Below are 17,113 nucleotides of genomic sequence, written 5' to 3'. Positions count from 1 at the left end.
ATGCTGAGCCCCCCGCTGGGGTACCTGGGTCCCCGTGGCACCCCAGGGTCTCTCTGTCCCCAGCCCCTGTCACCTCCCCAGGCCCGGGGACCCCGGGTCTGCCGCGCGCTCCCCCGCCGCCAGGCGGCGCCCTCTACTCGTCGCGCGAACGTCATCCCCGCGCGCCAGCAGCGGCCGTCCAAGATGGCGGCGCCCAGCGGAGCCGCCGGTGATGGCGGCGCGGCCCGGTACTGCCTGGTGAGCGGCATCCCGGCCGCGCTCCGCTCCGCGCAGCTCCGCGCCTACTTCAGCCAGTTCCTGGAGGCCGGCGGCTTCCTCTGCTTCCACTACCGGCACCGCCCCGAGCGCCCGCCGGCGGGCGGCGGGGCTCCGGCGCCGCGCACCTGCTCCTGCCTGGTGTCGGTGCGGCCCGGCCGCGCCCGCCGCTTCGTCCGCATGTACTCGGGAAAGCGCTGGGTCGGGCCCGGCGGCGCCGCGCTGCCCGGCCGCTGCCTCATCCGCAGGGTCCGCCTGAGCCCCGGGACAGGTAGGGGCGGGCGGGGTCCCGGCACGGCACGCTCGGGGCACCGGGCGGTTAGAGCTCCTCGCGGAGTTTCCTTAATGCTTCAAATCTGCTCCGAGGCAGGAAGAGCCCATGTGGGCTCCGCTTATTCCCCTCCCGCTCGGGGGCGCCGGGATTTACCCGCCCCAACCCATCGCTTTTCTCCTGCAGGCCCGGAGGCGTCTCCCAGCAGCGAGGACGGGGCGGCTGCCGGGGAATCGGTCACCGAGGCGCAGCTGAAGCGGCTGCCCGAGTTCAACCCCCCTTCCTTCATGCCTTTTGGGAACGTGGGCACCCCCCTGAGCATGTTCCTGGAGCTGATCCGGGCCTGCAGGCTGCCCCCCCGCGTTATCAAGAAACTGCAGCTGGATTTTCCAAAGACTGGCTCATCCCGCAGGTATGGGAATGTGCCCTTTGAATACCAGAACACTGAGACAGTTGCTGAGGAAGAAAGAGTTTACACGGCTGCAGGGGATGAGATCACGGAGGGAGAGGAGCCTGTGCCACCCGCGGGGGTGACTCACCCCGCCCGGCCCCCGGAGGATGAGGAGGGGCAGGAGAAGGAGGAAGAGGAGTTGCACTCAGGTGATGTAAGTGGAATATTCCAGCACCATCCAGGCTCAGCTGCTGGAGCTATGAGGGCAGATCCCACTCTCAGAGCTCTTTTTTACTCCTTTAGTTGGATAAATGGCTTGTTAGAAACAGTGTTAAAATACAGTTGTTCATCCCTTGGTGCACTGAGCCCCTTGGGGCAGGGACAGGGGGGCCTGAACCCCCCAAAACTGCTCAGGGTGGTCGTAGGGGTTGGTCCCAAAGTGTCTGATGTGAGGAGGAGCAGAGGGGAGGCTGCTGCTGCCCAGCAGACCCTGCCCTACTGCCTGGCAGATGGGCCCAGCTCTGCTTTGCTGGGAAACGAGGTGACGGAGGTTGGGGACCACGTTTCTGTGCTGGGAGTGACGTGCAGAGCTGCACAAAGGGCTGACCTTGGATGCTCCTGCACTTGGAGTTTAGCCACTCTGAGGAAAGTGGCTTTTGTGACAAAGGCTCCTGGAGAACTGGGCTGGGCAGGAGCCATCCCACCCCTTTCCCTGGCAGACGCCTGTCTGGCCTGTTCTCCCAAACCTCTGTCATTACAGAACCCCAGGCAAGCCATTCCCGTTCTTTCCTCCACCAGAATTAACTCAGATGCCAAATCTCTGCTGCAATTCCACCCCATTGGTTTCTCCTGGCAACAGGGAGCACAGAGAGCGCTTTGTTCCCTCCTTTTTCCAGCTTTTTAATCAGTCTTTTCTTCTCCAGACTAAACAGACTCCTCCAGCTGTTTCTCCCAGGCTGTTTCCTGGCTCTGCAGTCGTTCTTTTGGCTGTTCCTTGGCTGGTTAATGGCTGTGCCCAGAGCTGGGCAGGCAGCTCTGTGTCTGTGCCAGGGCGCCGCTTCCTGGGAGCCCACACAATCTCCTTAGGGATCAGCTGGAGTGGAATTAATTCGTTGCTAGTGCTGACTTCAGGTCCAACGCACCTGCTCCTTAAATGGGCATCTGTGCGGGGCAGGTCGGGCCTGTGGAGTGGGTGTGCTGTGGGATTTCTCCCTGCTGACTCTGGCAGTGGCGTTAGTCAGGGGATGAGCTCATCCGTCGTGTCGGGGCCTGAGCGCCGCGGGCCGGGCCCGGCTCTGCCGGCGGAGCTGCTCCAGAGGGACGGCCTTGGGAAGGGGTCAGGCAGCAGGGACGGGGCCGTGCTGGCGTCCCCCAGCTCCCTGCTGGGCTGTGCTCGCAGGACAATGACACGTGTGAGGAGTGGGAGCGGCACGAGGCCCTGCACGAGGACGTGACGCAGCAGGAGCGGGCGCGGGAGCGGCTCTTCGAGGAGGAGATCGAGCTCAAGTGGGAGAAGGGCGGCTCCGGCCTCGTGTTCTACACAGATGCCCAGTTCTGGCAGGAGGAGGACGGAGGTGACGTTGGTGTTTGTGTCACTGAGCCCACCAGCTTACATCAGGTTTAAGCCCTTACAAGCAGTCCAGGTCAACTGGAGCCACCAACACCTTGCCATGGCTTCTGAGCCTTCCCTTGGGCACAAAACTGGTCACCAGAGCCCCCCCAGAGCACCCTGTGGTGCCATTGGGAGCCTCTTGGGTGGGCTCTGGGATTTGGGGAGTCTCTATTGCCATTTCCTCTGTGCTGGCACTGCTGAGGCACCACCTCGAGTGCTGTGTCCGGTTCTGCTGGCTCTGCACAGCTCCCTGACAGGAGGGGGCAGCCAGAGGGGATCCCAGGGAACAGGGGCGGGAGGAGAGGGAATGGCCTCAGGCTGGGCCAGGGGAGGGGCAGGCTGGACACCGGAGGCATTTCCTCATGGAAAGGGTGGTCAGGCCTAGGCAGGCGGTGGAGTCCCCATCCCTGGAGGTGTCCAAGGAAAGACTGGACGTGGCACTCAGTGGTGACAAGGTGGGAACTGGTCACAGTTGGAGCGATTGGTCTTGGAGATCTTTTCCATCCTCAATGATTCTGTGATCCCTTCCCATTTTGTTAGGGAAAACAGGGAGCTGGGCCACCAGCAAAGAGCTCCCCTGTGCCAGACCTTGCCTAAAGTGCTGCTTCCCTTCTCTTGGCAGACTTTGACGAGCAGACAGCCGATGACTGGGACGTGGACATGAGCATCTACTATGACAAAGGTATCAGAGCTGAGCCACCCACCCCAGGGAAACCAGGGAAATTCTGACCATGCAGAATTTGGGGAGCTCTTTGTCATCCTTTGAAAGCATCCAAGCCGTCAGTGAACCTGAAACAATGTTTTTCTGGTCTGGCAGCAAGCGTTGCCAAAAAGAACAGGTTCTGCCTCCTCTGCCTGGTGCTCTGGGGGAAATGCTGGTGCTGAGCAGCCTCTCTGAGCTGTGCTGCGCTGACTCTGGCTGCTTTCTCCCCAGATGGAGGGGATAAGGATGCTCGGGACTCAGTGCAGATGTGGCTGGAGCGGCGGCTCCGGGATGGGCTGGAGGATGGATCCGTGTCAGGGCAGCACATTGGCACCTTCGAGAGGTACACCAAGGTGAGCTCTGGGTGCCTGCTCAGGGCAGGAAGGGCTGTGCCAAGGGTGATGCCCACAGGGTGTGGGGTAGGAGGAGGAGAGGTCTTGGGTGTGGGAGGAGGGCAGAAGGCTCTGGGAAGATGAGGGTGGGATTTGTCCAGCAAGTCTGTGATGGTTTTTTCCCCTCTCCCAGGGCTTTGGCAGGAAGGTCCTGGAGCAGCAGGGCTGGACGGAGGGGCTGGGCCTGGGGAGCAGCAACTCTGGGATGGCCGAAGCTCTGGATAACGAGGGTCAGAACCCCAGGTGCAAGAGGGGGCTGGGGTAAGTACCCAAATGCCCTCTCAGCCCCTGTTCCCACCTCTGCCCAGGCTCTCTGGGCTCACAGCAGCTGAGAGGCTGCAAGGGGAGCTGAGTGGGGACAGGGCTGTCCCAGGGATCTGCCTTTCCCTGCACACCTGGGGAATTCCACATAAACAGGCTGCTCTTCCTGACAATCCAGGGCTCCTTAGCGGAGCTGTGGTGTTGGAGCAGGGCTGGAACCACGTGCAGGTCTATGGAAGGTGTCCCTGCCCACGGCAGGGGGTGGAACGGGATGGGTTTAAGGCCCCTTCCAACCCAACCGTTCCAGGAAAGGAGCTGGGAAGCACAGGGATGCCTGGTGGCCTCTGCAGCCTCCCACCAAACCTTTCCTGCTTCCCTCCAGGTACCACGGGGAGAAGCTGCCAACTTTTATCAGGAGGAAGAAGCCCCGTGGGGACACTTCTGTTGTCATCTCCACCATCTACGATGACCCTGAGCCCCAGGACACGGGTGACCAACTGCTCCGGCGCCAGCCCCCCACGGCCATGAAGTACAGGCAGGACATGGCCTTTGTCCGGGCGTCCCACCCCGCCCTGGGCAGCCTCAGGTCCCAGCCACACTAAGCAGGGACTGTCACAGCCTTTGTCCTGCTCCCCAGTCCAGGCTGGCTCCTGGTCTCAGTGTGAAGCAGGGTGTTTATATATTTATTTTTAGTAAAAATACGGATTTGTAATAAAAATTGCCACGGTGGGGGTTTTTTCCCCACTAATTGAACCTTACAAATGAAAGGAAATGGTGTTCAGTAGGAATGGGGAAAGATGTTGGGGGGTTAAAACTTATATTCGTGCTGGGATCAACCAAATTGGTGTGTTTGGTGAGGCTGAGAAAGCAGAACTTGCAGCCTGAGAGCTGGGGAAGGACAAGCACAGACAGGGCACCGTAACTGTCCCGCTGCTGCTGCCCGAGCGTTCCTTGGGCGTGGCGATCCCACCCTGCTCGGAGAAACCCGTCGGGATGAAAGGCTTGTCCTGGCAGCCTGCAGAGGAATGCTCGGGGAGGCGGTGCCCTGCGGTTGGGCACCTGTGGGTGCTGCCTGCCACGGCTTTTCAGGGTGCTCTGCCCCGTTCTCCTGGCCCAGGCACGGCACAGGGGCGAGCCTCCGTCCCAGTGACCCAGAGCTGGAGGGCTGAGTGTGAATGGGGAAGGTCAGGCCCTGCGTGACTTCCTTAAGGGGTGAAGGGAGAGAATGCAGGGAGGAATTTCTCCTCCTACCTGACAGGAGGGTGTAGCCAGGTGGAGGTCAGGCTCTTCTCCCGGTCAGTGAGTGGCAGGACAAAAGGACATTGTCTTAAACTGCTCCAGGGAGGTTTAGGGTGGACATGAGGAAGAATTTCTTCACAGAAAGGGGGGTTAGACATTGGGAATGGGCTGCCCAGTGAGGTGGTGGAGTCACTGTCCCCTGGAGGTGTTTAAGGAAAGACTGGGTGTGGCACTCAGTGCCATGGTGCTGTTTGGTCAGAGCTAGGGCTCGATGCTCTCAGAGGTCTTTTCCAATCCAATTGATTCTGTGATTCTTTTGGAAAAAAGCGGGGCTGGGGATGTGCTGGAAGGACAAGAGCCGGCGCCGGGACTCGAACCCGCGACCCTTGCCCGGATTCGGGTCCCGGGTTCGAGTCCCGGCCAGGGCGGGGCTGCGCATCCCTCCGGCCGCCAGGGGGCGCTGCGGGAGCGGCGGCCGCTCCGCGCCCGGAACGCGGCGCTGCGGGCTCGCGGCGACCCGGACCCGGCGCGGGGGCACCGGCGGCGGTGAGCGGCACCGGGGGAATACCGGGATCGGGGGGGATACCGGGGGAATACCGGGATCGGGGGGGATACCGGGATCGGGGGATACCGGGACCAGAGAGGGTAACAAGGGATGAAGCGGTCTGGGCAAGGAGGGGAACTGGGAGGGAGGAACGGGGAGTGGGGAAGGAGGGTCAGGAGGGCCGTAGGGAGGAAGAGGGGACGCGAGGGAAAAGGAAACACGGGGAGAAGGGGGAGGTGGGGATGAACGGGGTGTAGGCAGAGGGAGGGATTCGGGGGAAAAGGGGGTGATGGAGAAAAGAAGACGTGGAGAAATGGGAATGTGAAGGGGAAAGGGGGATGTGAGCAGAGGGGGGAATGAGAGACGCGGGGGAAGGGGAGGAGGAATGTGGTCAGAAAGCGGGGTACAGGCACTTTCCTTTCCTCTCCGCCCGCTCCTGGCTGCGAATCCCAGCAGATCCCGTCCCTATAAGTGCAGATCAAACGGTAATTGGGATGTTGTCCCGTCTCAGCCTGTGGCAGGAGGAGGAGATGAGCCACCATGTCTGAGGGCAGCAGGGGCAGCTCGCTGGCCTTTGGCCAGGTGGTCATCGGGCCGCCGGGCTCCGGGAAGACGACCTACTGCCAGGCCATGCGGGAGTTCCTGGGCCGGCTGGGCCGCAGGGTGGCCGTGGTGAACCTGGACCCCGCCAACGAGGCGCTGCCCTGCCCCTGCGCCCTGGACATCGCCGAGCTGGTCACCCTGCCCGACGTCATGGCCAGCCTGGGGCTGGGCCCCAACGGGGGCCTCATCTACTGCATGGAGTACCTGGAGGCCAACGCGGACTGGCTGCGGGACAAGCTGCAGGGGCTCGGGGGACACTACGTCCTCTTCGACTGCCCCGGGCAGGTGGAGCTCTACACCCACCACGAGTCCCTGAAGAACGTCTTTGGCCAGCTGGCCAAGTGGAATTTCAGGGTAGGGATGGGCTGGGTCAGTGCCTGGCACCCCACTAGCTCCAGGGGCCACGCCCCGTGGGCACAGAGTGGCACTGAGGGTACTCGTGGCTGCTGTCTCCAGGAATTGTTTGGCCTTTCATGTGAAGTGGCTTTGTCAGGGAAGGAGAAGAATTTTGCCCTGTTTTATGCTGGGAGGGATTGGCAAAAAATGGCGTGTTAGGGCTTTTAGTGGGATTAGGAGCAGGAACACAGATTCCTTCCTCACGCTTAGCACAAAATCCCAGAATGGTTTGGGTTGGAAGGGATCTCAAAGCTCATCTCATTCCAGTCCATTCCATGGGCAGGGACACCTTCCACGAGCCCAGATAGCTCCAAGCTGGCCTTGAACACTTCCAGGGATGGGACAAGCACTTGCTGTGCTCCAGGATCCTCCCCACAACCCAGGTGTGTTTTACCCAGAGTGGGGTTCTGTGTGTGCCAGGAGCCTTGACACTGCCCTGAGGAATCCAGGGGCCGTGCCAGGCCCGTCCTGCAGCCCAGCCAGGTCCCTGTGCACCCCGTGGGACGTGCTCTGGGCTCCCTTGCACAACGGGAGCTGCAGGTGAGAGCAGCCCCGGGAGCTGCTGACGCTGCGCTTGCTCTGCGGCGGGGCCAGACCATGAATGTGCAAACCCTGAGTGCTCTGAGCAAGAAGGGCAACTTCATTTGCTTGAGAATGTCACGGGGAATCTGCACATTAGAGCTTATTTTCATTGGAATAAATGGACATGGGATTGCAGTTGCTAAAATAAGACATTTACAGGGCTGTTTTGTGCTCTCCCAGGTGCTCACGCCTGCCTGGGAGCCCCAGACTGGCTGGGTTCTGCTGCTGTGACTCAGCCTCAGAGCCCTGACTTGGAGTGACTTCCCCAGCTCTGGGACCACATTGTTACAGCCACACAAAACCCAGGGAACCGAACTGCTCGTTAGTGTAATTATTAATTATTAGTGCAAGCCACAATTGACTCTCCCAGCAGAACTTGGTGTGCTGCAGTTACTGCTCCCGAGTGGGCCTGAGCATTCCTGTGGGAGGTGGGAATCCGGAGGCTGTTGTGTTGTTCAGGAGGGAAACTGCCCCAGCTCCCACCCCAAAAACCCTGCAGAGTTCAGACGAGTGTGGAAACTTCAGCTGCAAAGAGAGAAACCCTGAGAAAGGGGGGAGCAGCTGCAGGGTGAAGTTTCTTGTGCTGGTGGTGGAGCTCTAAAAGCCTCCCCACAGCCCCTCCCTGGCTCTGAGCCGTGGTGGTCCAAGGGTGGGAATGTGGCAATAGACACTTTATATACATGGATATGTTTTCAGTCTGGAGAAGAGAAGACTCCAGGGAGAGCTCAGAGGCTTCCAGGGCCTAAAGGGGCTCCAGGAGAGCTGCAGAGGGACTGGGGACAAGGGATGGAGGGACAGAACACAGGGAATGGCTTCCCAGTGCCAGAGGGCAGGGCTGGATGGGATCTTGGGAAGGAATTGTGGGGGTGGGGAGGCCCTGGCACACGGTGCCCAGAGCAGCTGTGGCTGCCCCTGGATCCCTGGCAGTGTCCAAGGCCAGGCTGGACGGAGTTGGGAGCAGCCTGGGACAGTGGAAGGTGTCCCTGCCCATGGCAGGGGTGGGACCAGGTGAGCTGCAAGGTCCCCTCCAACCCAAACCATTCCAAGGTTCTCTGATCCTGTGTTTTATGTGCACGAGGTGGGAGGGGGGTGGTCCTTTCCCCACACGGCGCAGTCAGGTCTGAGCTGATTGTCCCGTGGCCATTCCAGACTGTCCCACGAGCAGCTGGATGGGCTTGCCACGGCTCTGACCTTGTGTGTCCCTTTGTGCCCTTGCTGCCCAGCTGGCTGCCGTGCACCTGGTGGATTCCCACTACTGCACAGACCCCGGGAAGTTCATCTCCGTGCTCTGCACCTCCCTCTCCACCATGCTGCACGTGGAGCTGCCCCACGTCAACGTCCTTTCCAAGATGGACCTGATCGAGCAGTACGGGAAGCTGGGTAAGGGAATTCCATGGAACCACAGCATGCTTTGGGGGCAGGGGACCTTAAGCCTCATCTCTTCTACCTTCCTGCCGTGGGCTGGGACACCTTCCACTATCCCAGGTTGCTCAGAGCTCCATCCTGGCCTTGGATGCTTGAGGAATTTGAGGGGGAGGGATGTGGAATTGGGCCGTGTCAGGTGCAAATCAGCTCTTTGGGAATGGGGGTGGCAGGGGAAGCTGCTGTAGATGTCACTGTGCTCTTCAGCTTCCAGCTTGCCTTCAGAGATGCCTGTCTCCCTGCAGCTTTCAACCTGGATTATTACACCGAGGTCCTGGACCTCTCTTACCTCGTTGACCATTTGGCCTCCGATCCCTTCTTCAGGAATTTCCGCCGCCTCAACGAGAAGCTGGTGGAGGTGATCGAGGACTACAGCCTGGTGTCCTTCGTGCCACTCAACGTCCAGGTGACCCAGCAGGAGGGAACTGGGAGCCTTGCATGTGTAGCAGCTCCTTTTTGCCTGCTCAGAGCCACAGGGCTGGAAACCTCCGCTGTGAAGGGACTCAGGGAAACACACCCAGACCTGTAAATGATCTGTGGCAGCCAAAGGAAGGGAAAAGGCTGATGAGCTTGGGGCTACCTGGGCCTCGTGTCCTGAGGTGGGGAATCCACGCTCCCCCTTCCTTCAGCTCTTCTGGCCTTCATTTCAAGTCTGGGCTGAGGATCACCTAAACCCTTGTTAAATTAGGGAGTAGCAAACAGTGAGAAGATCGGGAGGAATACATTGGGGAGGGGGGGCTGGAAACGTCCTTAATCAGGCAGTTGGCAGAAGTGTCAACAGAGGCCAATGGGCTGGGACAAGGTGGTGAAAGGGAATGAGAGGGTGGAGGGTGTCAGTACCAGTGTCCCTGTTTGTCCCCGTTTGTGTCCCCGGGGCCTCGGGCGCTGTCCGGGTGGCCCAGAGCCCCAGAGAACATCCCCAGTACAGCCCAGCCTGAGCTCCTGCCTGTGGGGAAGGAGCAGGTTCCCAGGGAGCCGTGTCCCTCCTCCCAGGACAAGCAGAGCATGCGGCAGGTGATGCAGGCCGTGGACAAAGCCAACGGATATTCCTTCGGGGACCAGGAGCACCGCAGCCTGGAGGCGCTGATGTCGGCAGCTGTGGGGGCCGACTTCCACTTCTCTTCGTATCCTCTGTGGTGCTGAGTTTAATTTCTCTCTCCTTGGGGGACAAAGGCTGGGATTTGCAGGCCCAGGTTGTTCCTGACATCGTCTGGTGGGTGATACACGTGTGGGGAGTGGGGTGTGCTCAGCCCAGCCCGGGGCAGATACCGTGAACGTGTCAGGAATCTTTTGACAACTTTCCTCTCTCACTCTCCCTCGGTTGGGTTCTTTCCTTCTCCTTCAAACCATACAACTGATTCTCCTACACTTGTCAGATCTGGGATCAGGCAGAGCCAGAAATAACTCAGGTGATGCTGCGTCTTCCTGATGGCCTTCGGGCTAATGTGAGGCTGGGCTGGTTCCTCGCTGAGAACGTTCAGAGCTCCTGCAGAAGGGAGTGTTTGAGCCCAGCCCCTCGTTTTCCTTAATTACTGTGTTATCAGCACCCTGGCAGTGCAGGAGAAGTATGTGCAATCTCAGGACAAAGCCGTGGAAGAGGAGGTGATGGATCTGTGACACGCCCTTCCCCCCCCACTCCTCTGTTTTGACACCTCTCCTTTTCCTCCCCGGAGCTTAAGCTGTGACTCAGAGCAACTGAAAGCCTTTCCAGGCAGGGTCTGGACTCCCTCTCTGGGTGGGTTTGACCTCCCGAGCTTCGGCCCTGCTGCCCAGAGCAGGGATTTGGCAGAAAGGAGGTGGCTGAGGGTCTTCCCTTAGGAACAGAGAGATTGAGCCAGGGAAGGCAGGAATAGCAAGGAAAAGAAGCAAGATAAAGTCTCCTCCATCATGTCCAGGACAGATCCAGAGACAGAAAAATCAGCTGGAGCTGCCTCATGTGCAGGGAGACTTGAGGCACCAGTCCTGGGCTTGCTGCAGGAGCACCGTGCAGGAGCCCCGTGCTCCGAGGAGAATCCAGGCCGAGACGCCTCCACGTCGTCTCAAGGACAGAAGGATGTTTGTTTTTCTTTTTCTTAGAAATAATGATGGACTCTTTCTTAATAAAGCACTCCTCGGTCTCACTTTCATCTTATGAGTTTGCTGAACCTGAATAAATAAACCCAAGAGTGCTGCGGAGCCCGAGGCCAAAGCGCCTCGGGTGGGAGCGGCGGCAGCTCCGCGCCGAGAGCGGCAGCTCCGCGTTGGCCGGGGCCTGGCCCTCTCTGATCTGCCTGAGAACAGGCTCAGCGCTTGCTGGAGGGAGGGAGGGCTGTGGGACGGGAAAGCAGGTCACTCCCGGTGATCCAGGAGCGATCCGGAGGCTGGAGCGGGGCCGCACGGAGCCCAGCGCGCAAAATGCCAGCTCGGCTCTTGGAGGCTTTTGGTTAAGAAAGCCCCTGTGTGACTCAGCCCATGGTTTGCATGTCGGGCCTTTCCCAGGAGCAGCCCGGTGTGTCCTCATCCACTTTCCTTTTTCTGGGCTTGCTTTCTCCACGTCCCAAATCCTGGGGCTTCCCCTCCTGCCCATGGAATTCCCTCTCGCTGTCCTGCTGCAGCTCCCAGGGGCAGCAGCAGCTCTGAGCCTCGTGTGCCACTTGCTCTGCTCCCTGCTCCAGGCAGCAGCTGGGGCATGGATCGGGAGGGCTGGGGGGTGACAAGTGAGGTGTCCACATCAGGGAGTCTCCGAGTGCCTCCCGGCAGATCCACACGGGATGGGAGCGGGCACGACTCCCGATCCCAGCTCTCTGCAGACTCAGCATCGCCTCTTGCCCAAGATCTTGCATAAAATACAACAGGATTTTCTCACAGGATGGTTTGGCCCCTGGCAGAGGGATTGGAGACCGGATCCTCGATGGATCTAAATGTGAACAGTCTCGGGCAGCTGGGCAAGGAATTAAAATGAATTTTTCCCACATCTCCCAACTCTGTGGCCAGGATCTGGAGACAAGAGGGAGCTCAGGGAGAGGACAAAGACATAAACCAGACCCCTTCCCAATGAAACTCAGATTTTAGATATCAAGGTCAAACCCCTGTGTGCTGCCAGTGCCTCAGCTCTTCCCGTGAGCCCAGGAATTTCCCTGGGTATTCCTGGCTGGAACCCAGCGGCTGCATTTCGGTGCTGAAGCTCTGGAAGCCAATCTAACCATAACTGAGCTGAAATTCCATCCTCATCCTGTGGCTCGTGGCCTTGTCCCCATCACTTTGGAGCTCTGCAGTTGCTGTGAAGGGGTGGGAGATGGGATCATAAAAATATTAATTTTATAGTGGCTTTGTCATGGCTTTGAGAGATTTGGTGGCTTAAAAGGGTATGGTCAGGTCAGGCTGAGTTATGCAAGAACCATCAAAGCTTTTGTGGCTTTCGGGCTTTTTTATTTGAATGCCCTGGATATCTGCAGCCTCAGCCTTGCAAGTGCTGAGGAAAATGGGAATCAAGGGGGATGGAAACCACTCAGCTCAGGCCACGGATCCTCTGCTGTGCTCAAGCCAAGAAATGCTGTGGTCTCAGAGAGCTTCAGCCCCAAAACTGCAGCAGTTTTGCACCAAGGAACTTCCTACAGACGAAGCAGGGGCTGAACTGGGACCCCCAGCCCAGTGGGGACCATCCTGCTCCTGCTCAGGGTGACCAGGAGGAGGCAAGGCTGGAGCCTGGTGTGAAATCCAGGTGTGAAATCCAGCCTGCTCCTGCATCCTCACATCCCCAGGCTGGGAGGGGACACGGCCAGGCTCCCGGGGCTGAGGGAGGTGACACTTTGGCTCCTATCGCTGCCTTGAGCAATCGGCCGGGGCCAAGGGCCAGGATGAGTCACCCCAACCGAGGCACATCCCTGGGAGGGGGCCCGGCGCTCTGCCGAGCTGGTCCTACCTGCTGAGCCCACCCTGACCGTGGGACTGGACCTGGACTGAACTGTTGTGGGGATGGAGGGATTTGAGCATCAATCGCAGCCACGGAGCTGGGCTTTGCTGGGTCCCCTCCTGGGTTCCAGCCCTAATTTGCGGCTCCATCACGGAACTCCTGCTCAAAAGCTGAGTTTCCCCAAGTGGTGCTCTCTAAGGGGGGTAAAAAACCTCTCCAAAAACCCCAAAGGCCCCAGAGCAGACGCTGGTGCCAGCCTGGCAGGAGGCTGCCCCGAGGCCAGGGGCGATGGACACCCCGTGTCTGGGTGCCCAGACTGGTGGTGCCTCAGCCAGGACCAGCCAGCCCCAGCCCCAGTCCCGGGCACAAAACCCTGGGAGGAGGCTGGGAGAGCTGGTGACAAGGACAGGCCTGGCTGTGGCTCCCGCAGCTCCCACTCAGGATGGGCAGAGTCTTTTGCAGGCAGCAGAACATCCCTGCTGGCCCTCAGAGACCTGTTCTGGTGGCCTTTTCCCCATGGCTACCAGCCCCTGGGAGAGTGACTGCAGGGTGGGGGACACTCCCTGGCCCTGGGGCATCCAGTCCCTTTGCTCTAATGGTGTTTAGGACACTAAAACTCATACATTTGAGAGTTTTTTCTGGATGCCCCTTCCAGGGTGCTGAGAGCATTCCACAGCCACTGGGCAAGGACCAGGATGGGGATCAAGGTCCTGGTGTCTCCCTGGTCTTTCCAGCTGGGTCCCAGCATCCTGTGTAAAGCAGGGGGACAGAAGGACCCCAGAGAACTCCCCAGCAGCACAACCCTCTCACAGGAGGATCCAGGGCCTCCTTCCCAGGCTGGGAAAGTTGCCGGACCGGCTGGGAGCCGGGGAGCACCATCCTCCTACACGGCCCAGCCACGCTGCAATTTCGGCAGCTGTTGAAATCAGTTAACTCCTGGGAAGCCAGGGAGAACCCGCAGCCCCAGGGATGGACAGACACCCCCAGTTAACCCTTCCTGGGCACCAGCACCTGCAGCTCCCACCCCCCACCCTCCAGTTTAACCAGTCCAGGTGTCCCCAGGCCATCGGGTCAGGGGCCAGCACGAGCCCTTGGCTCGTTTTTCCCGTCGGCCGCCCCGCTTTGGGTAATTACAGGTCTGGGGCTGTTCCCAGGCTGGGAGCGCTCGGGGCCAGGTGGAGGCCGAGCTTTGGGGTCCCTCAGTGGGCTCTCCCCAGGTCCAGCCCTGACACCACTGGGGACCCCCGAGGAGCCGCTGTCCCGGGCCTTGGGGGCCAAGGCAGCACCAGGCGATGTTGTGATGGGGCTGGGGAGGGGCTGGGGGTGGGCGAGGGCCAGGGGGGTTCACAGGGGTTCATCCCCTCTGCTGGGATCCACTCCAGGGGCGAGCAGGTTCTGGTTTGTGCAGCCCAACCTCCCGCAGCAGAGCCCTGGCAAAGCTCATCACAGCCCAGGCTGGTCCCTGGCTCCCTGGGTACCCCACGGCTCCTGCACGCGCCACGGGGTCACTTCCCTGCTCGTGCCTCACTTTCCCCAGAGCCCAGGAGTCCCTGGCACTCCACAGGCTGGGACTGGGCACCGCCAGGGCTCGGCACCGGCGCGTCCCCCATGTCCTGGCTCTGGGGCTCCTGCCGAGCCGGGCAGCACGTCCTGAGTCACGGCGCGTTTCCTCCCGGCACCCCGGTGCTTCCCATCAAAGGCTGGCTCCTGCCCAGCCCTGCTGGCTCTGGTGAGCTCATAGCCCAGGGTGCCGTGACTGTATTTTATTGTAATTATTTTTCGTGTTGAAACGCGCCGGTGGGGGGGGAAGGGGGAGGGAGCTGGGCCCTTCGCCGTGGCCTCGTGCCAGGGCCAGAAGTGCTGAGCTTTCACCTGTCCCAGCGCGTCGGGACCTTGAGAGGGATGTCCCCACCCCACCGACACCGCAGGGCTGCCCCTGTGCCGCTGCTGGCGCAGCTTCAGTGGATTTTCCTCCTTGGACTCAGGGGAGCCGTGGGGGAGGAGCTGGGCACCCACACAGGGGAGTCAGTGGCAGGTTTTGGGGAACTGTGGGTTTGTACCAAGCGGGTGGGACACTCCACAGTGGGGTCAGGGACCTTGGAGCACCTCCTGGAGCAGCCAGCCCTGCGTGGGGCTGCCAAAACCCTTGTCCCATGGATGCACAGATCCCCAAGCCCTCCCACAGGCCGCAGTTCACCCCGAGACCCTGCTGTGGGGCTGGGGGCACCGAGAGCAGCCAGTGCTGGGGGACCCGGCTGCTCCCTGTCCCACTGGGATGGGATGGGATGGGATGGGATGGGATGGGATGGGATGGGAGGTGATGCGGGAGCCCGGCGGCGGTGGGAGCTGCCCGGACACGTGTGCAGGGAGAGACGAGGCAGACGAGAGCAGAGGTGCAGGAGAAGGTTTATTGGAGATGCACAGAGGCTTTGGCAACACACGACCCCCTCCCAGGACGGGGGGACTGCCCGGACCCCCCTCGCCCCATCCCAGCCCCTCACCTCCTCCTGTCGCTGCTCCAGCCCTCTGGGACAGGGGGTTTGGAGCTGGCACGAGCCAGACTGGACACCCCCCACAAAAAAAAGTTAAATAGTTGGGGGCTGGCAGCTCTCCGGGATGGAGGTACCCCCTCTCCCTCTTCTCCCCCTCCCCAGAGCAGAGGATGGGGGAGAGGGAGGGAGGGGCCCTGCCAAAACCATCCCCACTCCTGGTATCCAGGCTGGGGCGGCCGTGGAGGAGCTGAGACTCCTCCCCCCCAAAACCAACCAACCGAAAAAAAAAAAAGAAAAAACAACAACAAAAAAAAAAAACCTATGAAGAGATGCCGAAAGGTCTGGAGCGGGGGCAGGTGGGGGCCGGTCCCCGGCTCGGCTGGGGACGTTCAGTTCTTGGGCTCTTCGCCAGCCTCGCCGCCGTCTTCGCCGGCGCACTCGGCTGTCCATAGCGTGAGGTTGTCCCTGAGCAGCTGCATGATGAGGGTGCTGTCCTTGTAGGAGTCTTCGCTGAGCGTGTGCAGGTCGCCCATGGCCTCGTCAAAGGTGGTCTTGGCCAGGGAGATGGCCTGCTCGGGGGCGTTGGCGATCTCGTAGTGGAACACGGAGAAGTTGAGGGCCAGCCCCAGGCGGATGGGGTTCGTGGGCTGCATCTCCTTTTTGCTGATGTCCATGGCCTCTCGGTAGGCTTTCTGGGCCTTCTCTATTGCCGACTTGCGGTCGTCCCCGGCGGCCACCTCGGCCAGGTATCGGAAGTAGTCGCCCTTCATCTTCAGGTAGAAGACCCTGCTCTCAGGATCGCCCTCCTTCTTGATGAGATACTTGTCCAGCAAGCCCAGGACGCTGTTGCAGACGCTGTTCAGCTCCTGCTCCACCTTCTCCCGGTACTCATTCACCAGCTGCGCTTTGTCGTCGCCCTCTTCGGTTTTGTGCTCGATGCTGGAGATGACCCTCCAGGCCGAGCGCTGGCAGCCCACCACGTTCTTGTAGGCGACCGAGAGGAGATTGCGCTCCTCGTTAGACAGCTCGTCCCCGTACTCCACCACCGCCTTCATGAAGTCTGCCATGTCCTCGTAGCGCTCAGCCTGCTCGGCCAGCTTGGCCTTCTGCACCTGGTGGTTTCTTGCCATGGCTGGGGCGCGGGCGCGGGGCGGACGCTTGGGCGAGCAGCGGGACCGGGAGCCGTCGGAGCCTCTGCCGAGCGCTGCCGCCGGGATTCGCTTTTGGCTGGGCGTCGGAGCCTCGAGCGAGAGCAGGAGGAGCCAGCCAGGTCCAAGGAGTGTCCTCCTCCTCCTCCTCCTCCTCCTCTGCTTCCTCCCCGCCGAGCGCGGCCTTAAAAGGAAAATCGCGGTGAATCATCGCCCGCGGGCGGCGGGCGCTGGGGAGGGGGCGAGGGGGGCGGCCAACGCCCTGCCCTCCCCGTGGGTGCAGCACCCGCGGATGCCCCGAGGGTCTCCCCAGAGCCAACGCCCACCCCGGCACCCAGGGAACGCCCATCCCGCTGCTGAGAGGGCTTGGAAGGGCGACCGGCGCTGCGCTGTCCTTTGGAGGGGACGGGGACACACGGCAGCGCTCCGCTCTTCCCACCCCCCCGGAGAAATGGGCCGCGGGGTGTGGCCGCTCGTAAAAACGGGTTCCTCCCCCCCTGAAAAAGTCATATCACTGTCGTTTTTAACATGGTGATTAACTCGCCGGTAATTGCGAGGGCTTGACGGGCAGGTATTTATTCCCACAGGTGGGGAAACCGAGGCAGCGGCTCCGCACCTCTCCCAGGCGCCGCGGGAAGGACCGTCCCGAGGAGCGGGGCACGATCAGCCCTGGCCTTTGAGCCGCCCCGAGTGGGACCGCCTGGAGCCCCCCAAGCACCCCGCGGTGGGAGGAGAGAGGGGAGAGCCCGGCCCCCGCCCCGCTCCGCTGCCCGCGTCCATCCCGGGGCTGCCCTTCCCCATCCCACCGGGGACGCTTCCCATCTCTCAAGCTGTAAATGAAGAGTTTTAGGGTTCGCTTTTTGGAATTTTTAGGCTGTTCCCGGCTGGCCGTGGGCCGCGGCGCAGTGCC

The 17,113-nt window shown here is 60.9% G+C and overlaps 3 protein-coding genes and 1 long non-coding RNA gene across 5 annotated transcripts; 2 read left to right on the top strand and 2 right to left on the bottom strand.

Annotated features, from left to right (window-relative positions):
- Nucleotides 1–150: 150 nt before the first annotated feature.
- GPATCH3 (G-patch domain containing 3) lies at nucleotides 151–4,643 on the top strand. The gene is made up of 7 exons (XM_032132446.1): nucleotides 151–526; nucleotides 713–1,131; nucleotides 2,317–2,491; nucleotides 3,152–3,211; nucleotides 3,464–3,585; nucleotides 3,758–3,885; nucleotides 4,268–4,643. Exons 1-7 carry the CDS (start codon nucleotides 184–186, stop codon nucleotides 4,485–4,487), a joined length of 1,467 nt encoding a protein of 488 aa, XP_031988337.1. The 5' UTR covers nucleotides 151–183; the 3' UTR covers nucleotides 4,488–4,643.
- Nucleotides 4,546–5,309, bottom strand: LOC116455064. The gene is made up of 2 exons (XR_004244292.1): nucleotides 5,137–5,309; nucleotides 4,546–5,050 (listed from the first exon to the last, which is right to left on the bottom strand). It is a non-coding gene; the product is annotated as an uncharacterized LOC116455064 (long non-coding RNA).
- A 332-nt stretch (nucleotides 5,310–5,641) lies between these two features.
- GPN2 (GPN-loop GTPase 2) lies at nucleotides 5,642–10,797 on the top strand. 2 transcript variants are annotated; one of them, XM_032132445.1, is made up of 6 exons: nucleotides 5,642–5,670; nucleotides 6,180–6,625; nucleotides 8,473–8,629; nucleotides 8,917–9,077; nucleotides 9,665–9,795; nucleotides 10,216–10,797. In XM_032132445.1, exons 2-6 carry the CDS (start codon nucleotides 6,209–6,211, stop codon nucleotides 10,286–10,288), a joined length of 939 nt encoding a protein of 312 aa, XP_031988336.1. In that variant the 5' UTR covers nucleotides 5,642–5,670; nucleotides 6,180–6,208; the 3' UTR covers nucleotides 10,289–10,797. The 2 variants fall into 2 exon arrangements, with proteins under 2 accessions (XP_031988336.1, XP_031988335.1); XM_032132444.1 differs by lacking the exon at nucleotides 5,642–5,670 and having other exon boundaries at nucleotides 6,030–6,625.
- A 4,407-nt stretch (nucleotides 10,798–15,204) lies between these two features.
- SFN (stratifin) lies at nucleotides 15,205–16,429 on the bottom strand. The gene is given in 2 exon segments (XM_032132362.1): nucleotides 15,205–16,203; nucleotides 16,205–16,429. Coding segments are annotated over 2 exon segments (969 nt in total). The 5' UTR covers nucleotides 16,415–16,429; the 3' UTR covers nucleotides 15,205–15,444.
- Between the last annotated feature and the right edge of the window lie 684 nt (nucleotides 16,430–17,113).

This window comes from Corvus moneduloides, chromosome 23 (assembly GCF_009650955.1).
Source record: "Corvus moneduloides isolate bCorMon1 chromosome 23, bCorMon1.pri, whole genome shotgun sequence".
In the NCBI taxonomy this organism is placed as follows: Eukaryota; Metazoa; Chordata; class Aves; order Passeriformes; family Corvidae; genus Corvus; species Corvus moneduloides.
This window is presented reverse-complemented; position numbering and strand designations above follow the sequence as displayed.